The 18,486-nt window shown below is 35.6% G+C and overlaps 1 protein-coding gene and 1 pseudogene across 2 annotated transcripts; both read right to left on the bottom strand.

The window, feature by feature from the left end:
- Positions 1 to 408: 408 nt before the first annotated feature.
- Positions 409 to 2,587, bottom strand: LOC100411375 (asparagine synthetase domain-containing protein 1 pseudogene; annotated as a pseudogene). Its single transcript, XR_013533396.1, has one exon. The product of XR_013533396.1 is annotated as an asparagine synthetase domain-containing protein 1 pseudogene (transcript).
- On the bottom strand, positions 409 to 2,587 carry LOC118152205 (ASNSD1 upstream open reading frame protein). The gene has a single exon (XM_078367861.1). It carries the CDS (start codon positions 2,577 to 2,579, stop codon positions 2,289 to 2,291), a length of 291 nt encoding a protein of 96 aa, XP_078223987.1. The 5' UTR covers positions 2,580 to 2,587; the 3' UTR covers positions 409 to 2,288.
- Positions 2,588 to 18,486: the final 15,899 nt, after the last annotated feature.

The following is an 18,486-nucleotide window of genomic DNA, read 5'->3' as shown; positions in this document are numbered from 1 at the left end:
ATACAGTACAATTCTAACTATATGACATTTGGTAAAGTCAAAACTATGGAGACAGTAAAAAAGTCTGTGATCATCAAGAATCAGAGGGAAGAGAGGAACAAATAGGCAGAGCACAGAAAATATTTGGGGTAGTTAAACTGTTCTGTAGGATGCTACAGTGGGGAAGATATGCCATTATACATTTTTCAAAACTTGTAGACTATACAACACTGTACAACACAGTGAATGAACCCTAATGTGAACTATAGACTCTGGGTGACCCTGTTGTGTCAATGTATGCTCACTGATTGTAACAAGTATAATACTGTGGGACAAGATGTTCATGTGGGGAGGTTGTGCATGTGTAGGGACAGTGGGTACATGAAAACTTTCTGTATTTTCTTTTTTTTTTTTTTTATTATACAGCAATAAAGCAGCAGAGTATTTTTACTTTTATATAAACATAGTTACATTGTGAATCACATTACAATTTAGTCTCCTTTTCAGTAGAAAGATTTTCTAAGGAAATTATTTGGAGCCGTTCACATTTATCAGATGCCTTTTCATTATTTTTTTCCATTTTTGCAACTCTTGATCCAAACTGCATGGCCCGTTTGGGCAGAAGAGCTGAGGCTGTAAGACCAAGTTCCACAGCTGCAAGGCGTAAAATTAGTTTTTCACCAATTCCTCGGGGTAAAGTCAAGTTTGCTTTTTCCCAAACTGGTAGAGAATTTAGAAAGGAGACGACATTTTCATCCAGGAAAGGAAATCTTGCTTCTTTTCCATGATCACCAATAACTCTGTCATCACGACCAAGATTTCTTTGCATTGCTCTGATACGATTTCACTCCATCCTGGGCCACTAACTGACCAATTCCTCTAGAAGCAAACCAGACAGCACAGCCAATACTATCATCCAAAACTGTATCCAATGGCCAAATTAAGTGACATATCCGAGTTCTTCTTAATTTCTGCAGTTCTTCCATGGAAACATTAACTTCAACAAAATTCCAAATTCGGGAAGGGCTAACAGCTTGTAGTTCCTTTAGTCCTGCTCTTCCTGTGATTCGATCTGGCACATTGACATGTTTATCAGGACTGCCATAGGCAGCAGCAGCAACATCTTTAGAGGATTCTTCAGAAGGTACTTCCCATTTATTTCTCTGTTTATTCCTTTCTTTGTTAAAGCTAGTTGACATGGTCTTTTCTTCAGCTATGAAAGCTACATTAAGAAGATCAATTGGTTCATCTAAAGGAATGTGACGGTCAGCAAGGGTTGCGATAACCATGGAATCAATGCCCCCAGAAAACAGAATTGCAACATTTGCTTTCCTATCACATGTTTTCAAAACTTCATCAGCTGTCAGGTTTTCATCCCTAGGTAAACACAAGACACGTTTCTTGACTGCGATACTCAGGACATCAATGAACTGCTGAATTATTTCCTTCATGTGTACATTGGTAAGAAAGACTTGAAGTGTCTCTCTCGTAAGTGGCACATTGGAAATATTACTGCAGTGAGTATTCAATTCAGCTTTTGGCAACATCATATTTAAAGGAACAACCGGTTTTTCAAGATATAGTTTGGCTTCATTTGCTACCACTGATACAAATGCTGGTAAGTCTGCTGAAATTTGACTCAGGCTATTAACATTTCCTTCAATAATATTCTCCCTACTAGAAATATATTTCCAAGGATACAGTTGTAAAATAATGCATCTGGATATGGCAGCAGACTTCAGATCAATTCTGAAAAGTCCAGATGCTGGAACTTCTTGCCACTGATTTGTTTCTCCAGATATTTGGGTGCCAACTGAAGAGAGGCAGAAACTCTTGTCCAAATTACTAAAATGCCAAAGCAAGCTACGGCGACCAAAAAAATCCCTACCAAACCATAAATAATGACTAGATGCTTGATAATATATAAATGACCAGGGACCTTGCACTTCTGAGAAGAGTGACAAAATCTCAGATCCATTCTTACAGGAGGTAAGATAATTAAATATAATTTGAGTGTCATTCTCTTCAGCTTCAACCTTTATTCCACTAAAAACTTCTCCATTCCATAGAAACACATTGCCTCTTTCATCTTCCACAGGCTGGACAGTCAAAACACCCCTAAAGTGGAGAACATGACCAGAAAATAAACACTGATAGTTAACATCAGACTTCAACAATTGTTTACTACTATTGGGTCCCCGCTGTTTAAGATTATACAGTAAGTCCTCTTTTAAATCTTGACCGAAATGCTCAGCAGAAAAGTTTACAGAACAACAAATGCCACACATTGCCACATGAAATCAGGTTGACTATTCCTTGATTTTGGTCTTCTCTAAGTTTTCAATTTTTTGGTATTCCTTTTTCAGTTCATCCAATATATTTTTGCTCTCAGACAGCATTTCTTTTCGGTCTGCAAGAAAGAATATATTGCTGTTCTGTTGTTGCCTATATACTTTCCTATTCTTCTTAAGGTTAGAAAGTTCATCCACAACAATTTTTTGTTCTTTAATCTTGCTGCTAAGATCCTCCTTGTGTGGGGTCCAGTTGTCGGTGGGGATCAGCACAGAGCTGTCCTCTGGGCGCGTCCCTCGGTTGGGCATTTCCACCCAGCACCAACTTTCTGTATTTTCTATTTAACATTTCTGCGAACCCAAAGCAGTTCCATAAAATATAATTTATTAATTATAAAGAGATCATTGAGAAGCTATCAACTGAAACATCATCATTCTAGTTTTGAATATTCGGTTACAAAGATTGTTCTCTATTTGTTCTTTTCACCTTATTTTTTGCTCCAAGAAATAAAAATTATTTCTAAGCCTCTGGTACAGTCTTTAAGTATACTGATATTAACATTATAGATAGATTCTTCAATTGTCTCCAAATTTTCCCATAATTTTTTCACAACTCATCTATGTGGTACATAGCTGAATAATTTAAACAGAGTTAATATTTATTAAATAACTATTGGTCAATTTTATAAGACACTATATGTATAAGACATAATCACTAAATTTATCGCTTGAAACTAAATTACAAGTTCATACCCAAGAGTATTCCATATCTTGCGGTGATCTTGCCTCATGAAGTATATCTTTCAAATTTTAAATTAAAAATAAATGTTTATCCCTGTAATCATTTATCTAAAGAGCTTCTTATTGATTTAAAACATCCTCTAAGGTGGGTATTTGTTTACATTCTCTAGGTCTCAGTGGTAAAATTCAGTATCACCAACTCCAAATTTGCATTACATGATTTTTAAAGATACTGCTAGTCATGAAATAATATAATGACACAATAACGGAGTATGTAATACTCATTTACTCTTAATTAAGCGATTGTGAAATAATGATGTCGTTTAAAAACACTGTACCAAAATTCAGAATTTATAAATTCCAAAGTCAATTCTTTCACTAACTAGGTGAAAGGTTTTGAGGCACCACTTTCCTTTTCTCTCCTGAAAGTGCCTCCTGTGTGGGTTAAATTAGGTTATTTCCTAGATGCCTCCCAAGGTTAATGCTCAATTATTACAGTTTAAGAGGATTGACATTTCTAAATGGTAACCTGCAAACTGTGTCAAAATACCAACAGCCCAACGCAAAAATGTGTATTCACTAAGTTTATACAATCCCACAGTTTTATAAAAGATATTTTGTCTTTTATAACCTTATGGAATTTACAAAGTCAGCCTGCAACAATGTAGAAACGATGCTAGAAATGTTTAAAGTACCTTATAGTTTGCTTGTTATGGATCTCATTTTCAATTACTGACAAAACCTAAGCCTTCTCTTCCTGATTTACTATCATTATTTGCAGAATGTTACCTTTGAAAATTTTGATGATTCATTTTGGGGACCCCAAGGAAATAAGAATTAGGAAAATAAAAAATATTGTTTATATGAAGATGTTTTCCTTTGTTTTTAAGAACATTTGATCCTTAAAAATCTATAATAATTTAAATCTATAAACAAAGAAAACTCCTTGACAGTGAAATAAAGTATTTATAGAAATTTTTTTGTGTCTAACGTGAAATACTTATACAAGTGAATGAACATAAACAAGGTCTCTTATTCAGGTATTTCTTATTAAAAGTGTATAGTGGACATCCTTATTGGATGTAATGTTACCAGACAATAGAGTAAAAGAAAAGAAAATAATCTGGACTCTTGCCATAAATAAGGCATTACTTATTTATAGAGGCATTTAAAAAAATTGATAATAATACTATGACATCAAGTACAGGCTGTACATCACTGTACAATACAGAGAGTGAACCCTAATGTGAACTATAGACTCTGGGTGACCCTGTTTTGTCAATGCAGGCTCACTGATTGAAGAAGAAAAAATTAATACTAAGTGCTGAATGAATATTGTAGATATTTATAATTTTAGGTGTTTGGGAAAAGAAACTTTTCAGATGTCTAGACCTAGGTCCTTTGGAAAGTAGATCAAGAGGTTTAGATTAAGTGCTAACCTTTTATTTGGGAGGCACAATCCCAGAAAATTAAGGATGAGGAAAGAAGTTAAGAAAAGAACAAGTCATGATAGAAAGATGAAATGCTGTATACTGTGATATGAAGCATTACTGTACCGGCCCCTTCTTCAAGGCAACCCCTGAAGGAACACAGCAGGTTGCTCACAGGCATATTCACACAGCACAGGTAACTTTGCTAAAAGAGTTCCCCAAATTCTGGGTTGCATGACATGGCTCCTGAGCCTACTCCACTGCTACGAGTGTATTTCATCCAGATCTGCAAGAAAGGGATGAGCCAACTTAGATGGCCTGCCAATCAAAAGAGAGAAAAAGTACGTCATTTACAAAAAGTTTAAGACTACAACAGGTTCGAAAGATCAGATAAAATTTATGAGCTTAAATTTGGGATTTAAAAGGGGGTAGAATTTTGATAATTAAAGAGAAGAAAGAGTCAGAAATAAATAAACGTAGAGTTGACCCTTCAACAGCACAGCGGTTAGAAGCATGGACGCCCCTCACGGTCAGAGAATCTGTGAATAAGTTTGGAGTCCCCCCCAAACTTAACTACTACAGTCTATTGTTTACTGGAAGCCTTATTGATACTATAAACAGCCATATCACACATATGTTGTATGTTATTTTATATGCTGTATTCTTGCAATAAACTAAGTTAGAGAAATGAAATCTTTAAAAGAAAACCATAAAGAAGACAAAAATGTATTTACTACTTATTAAGAGGAAGTGGATCGTCATTGTTTTCAGCTGAGTGGGCTGAGAAGGAGAAGGAGGGGTTGATCTTGCTGTCTCAGTGGTGGCAGAGGCATAAGAAAATCTGTATATAAGTTGACCTGCACAGTACAAACCTCTGTTGTTAGTGGGTGAGCTGTACATGGTTGGTTGTAAACAGAGAGGCTAGAGGAGACAGCTTTTGGATAAAAATACGATTAGATGGAGGATTTGATAGAGATTGTGGACAGTCCTGAGTGTTAGAACAAAAGCATTTGCTCCTGACTTAGGCCAGGGAGGCCTTACTAGTTCCTAAGTAAGCTAGGCATGTGACGACTGTAGGATATTTGGAACATCAGTCTGACTTCAACTGGATGACTAGGTTATACTAAGAAGGGAGATGGATTTCTAAATGTAGATCACTCGCCAGCATCTTTGAGTTATGAGAGCCACTTCGGATATTTCTTTTAGAAAAACAGCACTGGTAGCGCATTTCAGTGACACAGAATAGGCTGCAAAACTTGCTTACTTATGTGACACATTCAACCTGCTCAACAAATTAAATCTGTCACTTCAGGGGAGAATGATAACTGTGTTCAGGTTGTCATACACAGTGGCTGCATGCAAAGCCAAGCTGGAATTATGGGGGCAAGCAGTGAACACTGAGATTTCTGACATGTTTCCAACATTAGCAGAGATTTGAAAAGAGACTAAGCCAGGTTCTCCTTCTTTCTCTCAGCTGGTGCATGATTGCATGATCACCTATTTCAACTCTCAAAATAGTTTGAGCATTACTTCCCAAGTACAACAGGTCCCCAAACTGGGAAGGAATGGATCCTCGACCCAGTTGTGAATAAGCCAGGTGAATCAACATTGACCGTTCCAGAAGAGGATCAGCTGCTTGAGATCACAAATGACAGTGGCCTTCAAAGTATGTTTAAGACAACTTCAGATCTCTATACTTTCTGGATTAACGTCAAGGTGGAACATCCTGAGATTGCCACAGAAGCACTGAAAAGCCTGCTTTCATTTACAGCATCTTATCTTTGTGAAGCAGGGTTTTCAGGCATGACAGCAACCAAAAAGAAATTACAGAGTTGACTGGACATAAACAACACATTCTGGGTAATCTTATCTCCCATCACCCCAAGATGGGACCTTCTAGTTGTAGGCAAACAAGCTTAGGCCTCCCACTGATTCTATATTATGGTGAGTTGTATGATTATTTCATTAGATATTACAATGTAGTAATAATAGAAACAAAGTGCACAATAAATGTAATGCACTTGAAACGTCCCAAAACCATTCCTCACCAACCTCTGGTCCTTGTAAAAATTATCTTCTATGAAACCAGTCCATGGTTCCAATAAGGTTGGGGACTGATGCTCTAGGCTATTTTATTTTCAGTTTTCAGGGATCATTTGTTAAATGCTAGAACTATAGGGAAATTGATATGATCTTTATACATGCACCTTAATTCATCTATGCCACATAATTAGTTTTTAGTGTTTCAATTACAGGAAATATTTTTATTATTTCATGTAATTGTTTTAAATATAGGAATTGTTATGTTTTGTTTCGTTGTGCTGTAGATAACAGGCATGAAAGTGCTATATTAACTTCTGCCATATCTCCTGCTTCCAATTCTCTCCTATGTTCTAGTAACTTTCCCGGAATCAGACTATTATCACTATACTGTAATTTGTGTACTTTTTCAAGTTACACACACAGACACACATTCACAGCACTTCCTAGTTACTAAAGTGTCATATAGTCTCACAAATATTTTTTGTATGAATAAGTAAATGTATGAAGGAGGGAAGAAATAAACATATTTATATTCAACTCTCTCGGTGTTGAGCTAGTAGCCATTTTAATTTGAATTCTTTGACTTTTGTTTGTGTACTTTTCTGGTTCGATAAGTAAAGTTGAAGAAGATGTCTAATTTCAACTGGTAGTCTCATTCCTTAACAGCCATTCTTCTTGTGCCTCTTTCCTCCCTAAGTATCATCTTTTAAAATAATTTTTAAAACTAGTCCCATGTGCAACTCTCCCTCTGCATCTCTCCTTCTGCCCTGGGAGCATTGTGTGAAAGTGGAGAGCAGTGAGAATTTAATACAGTGGTTTTTTTTTTTTTCAACCATCTTCTATTTTTATCCTGGACAGGTGACTATCTCTGTGCTACAACCCTCCTTGGAGAATTCTCATCATGCCATGCTTATTCTTTGTTGTTTCCAGATGTGGTATTACCTATATCACTCTTCTTTCAGCCTCTGTAAGTGCACATGTTTGTGTGTGTGTGTGTTCATGGGGGATTTCCCTGGGGGCGGCATATGAACAAATAATGAAGGATGGAAGTACACCTGGGAAGGGAAGGGAATATGTGCTGGTTTACAGTTTCCAAGTATACTGCACTATGCCCAAAATTTAGCAAATTAAATTTACTCCATGATTATTTTCACTCAGTTTTCAAGTATAAAGCTTAAGCTTAATAACCCTTCATTGTTTTTCTTTTGTTAATGATAAAGAATAGTAATAACAACAGTGTGTGTTGCACTTGTCTTAGGTGCAAGCCCTCTTCTATCTGCTATGCATGCATATCCAGTTCTAACAGGAAACCTCTGGAGGAACTGGTTTTGTTATTCTCACTTTACAAGATGAGAGGCAAGAAGCATTAAGAAATTTGTCCAAGCTCATCGAAGAAAGTAAGTAGTAAAGCCAACAAGGAATCTACAAACTTTTACCAGTGGGACCACGATATTCATGTTCTTAATAGATTTTTCCAATTAGGCATAACCTTTATTTTTACTTGGTCAAAAAGAAGAGATTCAGAAGAGAATATCCTATCCAGTGGGAAGAAAGCTGTGCCTTCTTCCATCCAACAGAACAACCTTTAGAAAGAGCTCATCCTACAGAGCAACCTAAGAAAGAGCTCTCCACTGATGTCCGCGTAGAACTCTGTCTTAGTACATAAAATTCCAAGTTTACATTTTGAGGCTATAAACGTGTAAAATATAATGTCTGTCCTAGATTTAATTTTGTAAACTTTTGGCTTTTACAAATCGCTTAAAATAAAATGACAAAGGATTTTTAAGAAACTGTCCTTGTTTGGTTGAAGTCTGCCACCATGTGGTCGCTTTGAAAAATAACATTTTGGAAGTGACTTTTTAAGAATTTAGATCCAGAACGGTATACAGTATGCAAATATGATATTTTATAATAGCAGACACTTTATAAACAAGTAAACAAATAGCCAAAATGACTTCAGGTAGTGACTACCGCATTGAAGAAAATTAAGCAAAATACTCTAATAATGAATGACTGTTGGAAGGTGACATTAAATACGGAAATTGGACAAGACATTTCTGAGAAAGAGACATCTAGCTGGGCTTAAATGATTAGAAAGAATGAGCCATCCAACACCTGGCATCAAATAAGTGAGAATGACTGAGTTGGCTTCATGTAAAATATTTCTTTTTTCTTTAACAAAAAAAAAAGTGTTTTTTTTTTTTTTTTTTTTTTTTTTTTTTTTTCTTTGCTGGTCATTTCATCAGTTGTTTAAGAAATTTAGTGTTGAAAACCTGTAACTTATTAAGGATGATGTAGACCAGTATACCTCCAAGTGCGTTTACATAGTATTATGTAAAAAAATGAAGTTTCTAGCTCAGTAATAATCAATATTCAAGAGGTGGGTCCAGGATTTCTTTTTTAATTTTGGGTTCAGGGGGTACATGTGTAGGTTTGTTACATGGATATATTGTATAGTGCTGAGTTTAGGACTTCTATTGAACTTCTATTGAACCTATGATCCAAATAGTGCACATAGTACCCAACTGGTAGTTTTTCAACCCTTGCTTCTTTCCCTCCCTCACACTTTGGGAGTACCCAGTGTTTATTATTGACACCTTTATGTCTATATGTAGCCATTATTTTGCTCCTACATATAAGCGAGAACATGAGGTATTTAAATTTCTGTTTCTGCATTAATTCACTGTGGATAATACCCTTCAGCTGTACTCATGCTGCTACAAGGACATAATTTTATTCCTTGTGAGATGGCATAGTACACCATGGTGTGTAAGTACCCCCTTTTCTTTATCCAATACACCACTGATGGGCATCTAAGTTGATTCTGTGTCATTGCTATTGTGAATAGTGCTGTAATAAGCAGGTGTCTTTTGGGTAGAATGATTTATTTTTCTTAGTAATAATCATAGTAATGAGATGGATGGGTCAAATGGTAGTTCTATTTTTCCATCTTTAGGGAATCTCCAAACTGCTTTCCTCAGGGGCTGAATCCGTTTACATTCTCACCAAGAATGTATAAGCGTTCCTGTTTCTCCTCATCCTTACCAACATCTGTTTTTTTTTCACTTTTTAATAATAGCCATTCTGGCTGATGTGAGATGGTATCTCATTGTGGTGTTAATTTGCATTTCTGCGATGATCAGTGAGTTGAGCATCTTTTCATTTGTTTGTTGTCTGATAGAACATATAAACCACGTTTCATATGTTTTATGCCTTTTGACAAGTGCCTATTTTTATCATTTGCCCACTGTTTAGTGGGTTTCTTTTCTTGTTGATTTAAGTTCCTTATGGATTCTGGATAGATGTCCTTTGTCACATGCATAAGTTTTCAAATATTTTCTCCCATTTTGTAGGTTGTCTGTTTACTCTATTGATAGTTTCTTTTGATGTGTAAAAACTCTTTAGTTTTTTATGAGAAACTACTTTCAATGAGAACCCACCTGCCAATTACTGTTTTTGTTGCAGGTGCTTTCGAGGTCTGGAAGATTTTTCTTCCAGACATTGACCTAGAACTTGTCTATAAAGAAATTGTCTTATAAAGAACTTATAAGTAAGTTTTCTTCTAAGATTTTTATCTTAAATGGAAACTTAGAGTTTCCTTCTATGATTTTTATTTTTCTTCTAAGATTATAATTAAGTTTTCTTCTATGATTTTTATCATTTGAAGTCTTACATTTATGTCTTTGATCCATGTTAATTTTTTGTATATGGTGACAGGCAAGAATTCAGTTTCATTACTCTACAAATGTTCAACACCCACTTGTGAGTGAGAACTTGCGATGTTTGGTTTTCTGTTTTTGTGTCAGTTTGCTGAGAATGGTGGTTTCCAGCTTTATCCATGTCCCTACAAAGGACATAATCTCATCGTTTTTTAGGGCTGCATAGTATCCGTGGTGTATATGTGCCACATTTTCTTTATCCAGTCTATCATCGATGGTCATTTGAGTTGGTTCCAAGTCTTTGCTATTGTGAACAATGCCACAATAAACATCATGTACATGTGTCTTTGTAATAGAATGATTTATAATCCTTTGGGTGTATACCCAGTAATGGGATTGCTAAGTTAAATGGTATTTCTAGTTCTAGATCCTTGAGGAATTGCTACCCTGTCTTCCATAATGGTTGAACCAATTTATACTCCCACCAATAGTGTAAAAGCACTTCTATTTCTCCACATCCTTTCCAGCATCTGTTGTCTCCTGATTTTTTAACAATCTCCATTCTAACTGGCATATGGGTTGCCGGTTGACTTAACGATAGTTTCTTTTGCTGTGTAGAAGCTCTTTAATTTAATTAGATCTCATTTGTCTATTTTGGCTTTTGTTGCCATTGCTTTTGGTGTTTTAGTCATGAAGTCCTTGATCATGCCTATCGTCTGAATGGTATTGCCTAGGTTTTCTTCTAGAGTTTTTATGGTGTTCGGTCTTAAGTTTAAATATTTAATCCATCTGGAGTTAATTTTTGTACAGGGTGTAGGGAAGGGATCCAGTTTCAGCTTTTTGCATATGGCTAGCCAGTTATCCCAACACCATCTATTAAATAGGGAATCCTTTCCCTATTGCTTTTGTTCCACCACCACTAAATGTGAGTGCACATTAAAAAAAAAAAAAAAAAAAAAAAAAAAAAAAAAAAAAAAAAAAAAAAGCTCTTCTCACACTCTTCCAGGGTTTCTACCCCTGCTTGCGCTTTCAGGAAAAGAGGGGTCCAACTCCCCTTTTCTACACAGCAGCAGCACCTTGGTAATGGAAGACAGTCCATGGAGTTGCCCTCCTTGGACTAGGGAAAGAACTCTGTCTCAACCCTTATCATAGTGGTAGCAGAGAAAGAGGTAGATTCTTGGCCCACACCCATACTCTGGCCAGGAACTGAAAGACAAAAGCTTTATCAACAGAAACTCACAAACTCTGTGTCAGGAGTGTCATAGGGAAGGAAGCAAATTACACTCCTCCTAGCTCAAAAGAAGGAGCTGGAGCACCGTCTACCTTGCTCATTCCCCTGAGCCTTCAGCACACTCTACCATAATCTCTTCCTGCCACTCTTATCTGGGAGGGTGCATCTACTGTGAAGCAGCCTTCCTGATGGCTTTTATGCCTAGGTGCCATTTACTGGACTGTACCCTGAATTGCACCACCAAAAAACAATATGTCATTGCATGGCACTGCATGATCCTGTCTGCAACCAAGGAATCCACACAGACCTTGGTCATCTAAAAGCACACAGAAATGAAGCCGAACAATTACATACAACGTTGATCACAGTCATACCTGCAAGGAAAAACAATTAATAATTAAATATTCCCACCTAAACAATAACAATTAAGTGGCAATTCTCTCAATTGAGAAGGAATCAGTGTAAGAAATCTGGCAATACAGAAAGTCAGTGTTTGACAGCTCCAAGGGATCAGATGAGCTCCCTAGCGATGGATCCTTACCAGATTGAAATGTCTGAAATGTCAGGTGTACAATTCAGACTATGGATGGCAAGAAAACTCAATGACATCCAAGAGAAAATTGAAATTCAATACAAAGAAGTCAGAAAAAATTATTGAGGTTATGAAAGATGACACAGCTATAATAAGAAAGATCCAAACAGAATTTCTAGGATGGAAATTTTCACTACAGGAATTTCAAAATACAGTGGAAGTCTTATCAATAGACTAGACCAAGCAGAAGAAACAATTTCAGAACTTAAAGACCAGCCTTTTGAAACCCAGTCAGACAAAAATAAAGAAAAAAGAATTTAAAAATAAGCAAAGCCTACAAGAAATATGGGAGTATGTAAAGTCACTAAACTATGATTTACTGGAATTCCTGAGAGAGAAGAAGAAAAAGTAAGCAAGTTTGAAAACATATCTGGGGGTATAATTCAGATGTCCCCTCTCATGCTAGAGAGGTGGACATGCAGATACAAGAAATTCAGAGAACTCTTACAACATGGTATATGAGATGACCATCTGCAGGACACATAGCCATGAACCTAATATACATCTACAGAACCTAATATACATCTACAGAATACTCCACCCAAAGACCACAGAAAATACTTTCTTTTTATCTGCACATGGAACATACTCTAAGACTGACCACACACTCAGTCATAAAGCAAATCTTAATATATTCAAAAAAATGAAAATCTTGTAAGGCAAGTCTTGTGGTGACAAAATCTCTCAGCAATTGCTTCTCCAGAAAGGGTGTTATTTCTGCTTTGCTTATGAAGCTTAGTTTGGCTGGGTATGAAATTCTGGGTTAAAAATTATTTTCTTTAAGGATGCTTTAATTTGTTATTTTTTGGGTGGGGATATTTAATTATTATTATTTTTTCCTTGAGGATATTTTGAAGTTGTTTTAGATTTTCAGAAAAATTGTGACACTAGTACAGATTGTTCAAATATGTCCTACACCCAGTTTCTCATTTTTTAAAACATTTACATTACTATGGTATATTTGTTGCAATCAATGAACCAATGTTGATATATTATTAAATAAAGTCCATATTTTACTCAGATTTCTTAAGTTTTAATCTCAAGTCCTTTCTGTTCCAGGATCCCATACAGGATATCACATTACATTTAGTCATCATCATGTCTCTTTATATTTGACTGTAACAGTTTATTAGAATTTTCTTATTTTTTCAAGAGCTTGGCAGAAGTACTTGTGAATTATTTTGCAAAATGTTTCTCAATTTGTAATATTCTGATATTTGTCCTAATATTACAGTGGGGTTATGGGTATTTTGGCCAAAGACCACAGGGATAAGATGTCATTTTATCACATCTTATCAAGAATAAATGCCATCAACAGAAGTTTTTTTTCACATATTCGTGTCAATTATGAGGAAGGATGATTTCATTTCTTCCTCCCAATCTGTATATCTTTTATTTCCTTTTCTTATATTATTAAACTAGCTAGGACTTGTATAATATATTGAATATGAAGTAGAGAGAGAGAGGGCATTCTGGTTTTACTCCTGATCTCAGAGCTATATCCAGGTTCTTATACTTAAGTATGATATAATCTGTAGGTTTGTTTGGTAGGTATGCTTTATCAAACTGAGAAAGTTCTTCTCTACTAGTTTGCTGGGACTTTTTATCATTAATGGGTGATGTCTTTTGTCAATTACTTTATCTGCATCAATTGATAGGATTATATAATTTTCCTTCTTTACCCTGTTGGTATGTTGGATTACATTGAGGGATATTTGTTGTAGGTCAAGCATTGCTAGTACTATTTTAGTAGAAATAAGTCTTATTTGGTAATGGTGTATAACTCACATTGTTGGATATGATTTGATAATATTTTGTTGAGGATTTTTGTATTTGAGTTTATTAAGTATATTGGTTTGCTGCTTTTTCTGTCTTGCAGTGTCTTTATCCAGTTTCGTGGGTGCCTAAGACAACCCACAGTTTCAATCACAAATTGAAATTAAATAACAAAGAGGCACTCTTTGAAAAAAAATATATTTATTTGGGAGTAGGACATTGCAAGTGAAATTACTTCTGCCATAGTATGCTATGTTTATATTTAGGTAAGTAAAGGGAAACCATTACCTTCAACAACTATAAAAAAGAGTCATATTCCAATTACATAAAATCATCTATCACATGTGCCTTTACCATCAACTTTTTTATTATTTACTGTTATGATTTTTATAATTTCATTTTTTATTTTAGATTTGGGGGTACACATGCAGGTTTGTTACCTGGCTGTATTGCATGATCTTGAGTTTTAGGGTACAATTGATCCTGTCATCCAGATAGGTTTTCAATCCTTGCTCCCTGTCCCCTGCCCTCTGGAAGTCCTCAATGTCTATTGCTGGCAACTTCATGTCTACGTGTATTGAATGTTTAGCTCCCACTTATAAGTGAGAGTATGTGGTCTATGATTTTGTGTTCCTGTGTTAATTTTCTTAGGAAAATGACCTCTAGTTGCATCATCTGTATTGCTACAAAGGACATAATTTCATTCTTTGTCATGGCTGCATGGTATTCCATGGTATATATGTACCTCATTTTCTCAATCCAGTCCACTCTTGATGGGCATCTTGGTTGATTCCATGTGTTTACTATTGTGAATAGTGCTTTGATAAATATACAAGTACATGTGTCTTTTTGGTAGAATAATTTATTTTTTGTAATATGTTCCCAGTAACAAGATTTATGGCTCATTTTGCTTCATGTTACTTGAGAAATCTCCAAACTGCTTTCCAGAATGGCTAAACTAATTTACATTTTCACCAACAGTGTATAAATGTTCTCTTTTCTCTGCAGCCTTGTCAGCATCTGATGTTTTTTGACTTTTTTAAAAAATTTTTTGAGCTAGAGTCTCACTCTGTCACCCAGGCTGAAGTGCAATGGTGCATCTAAGCTCATTGCAACCTCCACCTCTCAGGTTCAAGTGATTCTCCTGCCTCAGCCTCCTGAGTAGCTGGAATTATAGGTGCATACCATCACATCTAGCTATTTTTTATGTTTTTAGTAGACACAGGGTTTCACCATGTTGTCCAGGCTGGTTTTTAACTTCTGACTTCAGGTGATCCACCCACCTCTGCCTGCCAAAGTGCTGGAATTACAGGCGTGAGCCACTGTGCCTGGTCTGACATTTTAGTAAGAGCCATTCTGACTGGTGTGAATGGTATCTAGGAGTTTTTTGTTTTTGTTTTTTCTTTGAGACAGATGACTCTGTTGCCCAGGCTGGAGTGAAGTAGCACATCTCAGCTCACTGCAACCTCTGCCTCCTGGGTTCCAGTGATTCTCCCACCTCAGCCTCCCAACTGGCTGAGATTACAGACATGCGCCACCACACCCGGCTAATGTTTTGTATTTTTAGTAGAGACAGAGTTTCACCATGTTGGCCAGGATAATCTCAAATTTCTGACCTCATGTGATCTACCTGTCTCGGCCTCCTAAAGTGCTGGATTACAGGCATGCACCATTGTGCCCAGCCTAGTACCTAGTAGTTTTGATTTGCATTTCTGTGATAATTTGCAATGACAAGCATGTCTTTCATTTTTTTTGTCACTCGTATGTCTTCTTTTAAAAAGTATCTCTTCATATATTGTGTCTACTTTTTAACAGGGTTATTTGATTTTTGCTTGTTGAATTATTTAAGTTCCTTATATATTCTAGATATTACACTTTTGTCAGTTCATAGTTTACAAATATTTTCTCCCATTCTGTAGGTTGTCTGTTTACTTTCTTGGTAGTTTCTTTTGCTGTGCAGAAGCTCTTTAGAGTAATTAGTTTTCACTTGTCAATTTTTGTTTTTGTTGCGATTACTTTTGTGGACTTAGATATAAATTAGTTCCTAAGGCTGATGTCCAGAATGTTGTCTCCTTGTATTTTTTCTCTAAAATTTCTGACTAGAAGAGGCACTGGACAGTCACAAAATGGCCACACCTTGTCTAGGAGGAGGATGTGGCCAGCATTGGAGCTAGTGATCAAAAACTGTTCTAATGCATTCAGGAGCTGCACAATCTCTACCACATCTTCATCCACACTGCCCTTCTAGCAAAGGTCTGCTTTGTTCGGGCACTGTGCCTCCCATCTCTTGAACTCTGCACTGTGATCCATGGGTTCACACAGGTTTTTATGGGTAAAATAAGGAGTATTACATAATTGTTTTGAGATAATTATTTTTGGCTACAAAGATTAATAACAAGGGTGATGCTGATTTGAGGCTGATCAGGAAAGAGTTGGGCAGACACGCTTGCAGTAGTATTTTTTGGGAAAGGTTGCAGTGGCCTCTGTGCAAAGTTAAGTTTTTTGCAGTCTTTTGCAAGACTTCTTGTTAATGGGTATATAAGCATAAGAATCCTCTTCATAACATTTCCTGGCCCTACCTGTCAGGTTTTTAAAAAAAAATCCATATTGATTCTGAAAATGTTCTCACTAGAAGGACTCAAAGAACTTAGAGGAACTGTCATACTGAGAATTACTGTTTATTACAGTGAAAAGGATACAGATTAAAATCAGCAAAGGAAAAATGTGAATGAAGGAAGTCCAGGAGAAACCAGCCACAAGAGTCCAGGTTTCCTCTCCCAATGAAGTCACATGGAGAATGCTTAATTCTCCCAACAATGATGTTTAATAACACATGAAATTTTGTCAACAAGGGTAGCTCACTTGAGCCTTGATGGTCAGGGATTTTACTGAAAGTTGTGACATGTAGGCATGCAGCACCTGTATGACTACTTAGTCTCTAGCCCCTGAGAGGCCAGTGTTATACAGTGTGACCCAGGACATCAGACATATAAAAACAGGTATCTACCATAAATTATAACATTAGCATAAACCATTCACCCAAATTCATACAGCGTAGTCCAGGACTTATACATTCAATAATACTCTTATCAGACAGGCTGAGAAATTATCTCCCAGTATCTGACATCAACCTGTCCTCCTGAAAACAATCCTTTCTTTGGAATGTGCAAGGTTTGGGCAGTTCTGGCCTGCTGAGTTAACCCTTTACTGAACAGATGTTAGGATAATACTGTTCTCATTGAATGTACTGGTGTTCCTCTGCTTTTACTTTGTGAAAGATATTATGGAGAATTAATATTATTTCTTTCAAAAAATATTTCTTATAATTCACCAATAAAATTATCTGACTATGGTGACTTCTTTTTTGGAAGAATATTGATTATCAATTTCATTTCTTTAACAGACATAAGCCTATTCAGATTATCATTTTCCTTTTTTAAATTATAGTACTTTGTGTCTTTCAGGGTGTTTTTCTATTTTATCTAAGTTGTTACATGCATGGACATAGAAGTGCCACGTATTACTTAATTATCCTTTAATGTCCACTTGATCAATATTGGGGAACTCTATGTTATTTCTGAAATTGGATATTTGTGTTCTCCTTTTTCACTTGTATATCATGGTTTATCAGTTTTATATTTTCCAAAATTTTGATTATGTTGACTTTTTATATTGCTTTTGATTATGCTGATATTCTGTATTGCCTTTCTTTTTCAATTTTTTTAATTACTGTGCTAATTTATATTATCTTTCTCTACTTTCTTTAGTTATCAGTTCTTTCTCTTTAGTTTTTTAAAGTTGAAATTTAGGTTACTGGTTATAACTTTCTTATTTTCTAGTACACAATGTTAATGCTGTAATACATTGTTATAGAATGTTAAATACATTTTTTCCAATAAGTTATTTTACTGCATCCCACAAACTATAAGTTAAAATTTCATTTATTTCAAAATACTTTGAGTTTCTTCTGTGACAATTCTTTTCTCTTTCCCAAATATTTGAAGATATTCCAGCTATCTTTCTTGTATTGATTTTTAGCTTAATTCCATTGTGATCAGAAAACACACTTTGTATAATTTCTATTATTTTAAATATATTAAGGTGTATTTAACCAGCAAGAATAAGGTCTATTTTATGTTCTAAGTGAGCTTGAGAAGAATGTTTTGCAACTGTTGTTGAATAGAAGATTTTGTGTCAACTAGAGTGAGTGGTTTGATAGTGTTGTTCAAGCAAACTAGCCTTAATGTTATTATGCCTCTTAGATATATCAATCAGTAAAAGAGAACTATTGAAGTCTCTAATTACAAATTACAATAGTTTTAGCAATGGTTTGTCTGTGGCTCCTTTCAATTTGTCAGTTTTAGCTTTACGTATTTTGGTACTTTGTTTATAGGTGCCTACTTATTTAGGATTGTTACATCTCCTTAAAGAATCAATCCCTTTATCATTACGCAATACCTTTATCAGTATGTAACTATAATTCCTCATTATTTTCTTTGTTTTGAAGTCAGCTTCCTCTATTATTTTAACTGCTCTGCCTTAACAAAATTATCAGCATTATATACATTTCTCCAGCCTTTACTTTTAAAATTTCAGAGTATTTAATATTTTAAGGTTTTCTATTAACAACACATAATTTTTTTATTGTACTTTAGGTTCTGGGGAACATATGCAGATCATGCAGGACTGTTGCATAGGTACATACATGGCAAGGTGATTTGCTGCCTCCATCTCCCCCATCACC

The sequence above is a fragment of the Callithrix jacchus genome, chromosome 3 (assembly GCF_049354715.1).
Source record: "Callithrix jacchus isolate 240 chromosome 3, calJac240_pri, whole genome shotgun sequence".
Classification (NCBI taxonomy): domain Eukaryota; kingdom Metazoa; phylum Chordata; class Mammalia; order Primates; family Cebidae; genus Callithrix; species Callithrix jacchus.
Note: the sequence above shows the minus strand (reverse complement) of the source record. Positions and strands in the feature narration are given on the sequence as shown.

Coding starts and splice junctions, on each gene's coding strand:
- LOC118152205 (XM_078367861.1), bottom strand. CDS start 2,579: ATGCCCAACCGAGGGACGCGCCCAGAGGACAGCTCTGTGCTGATCCCC.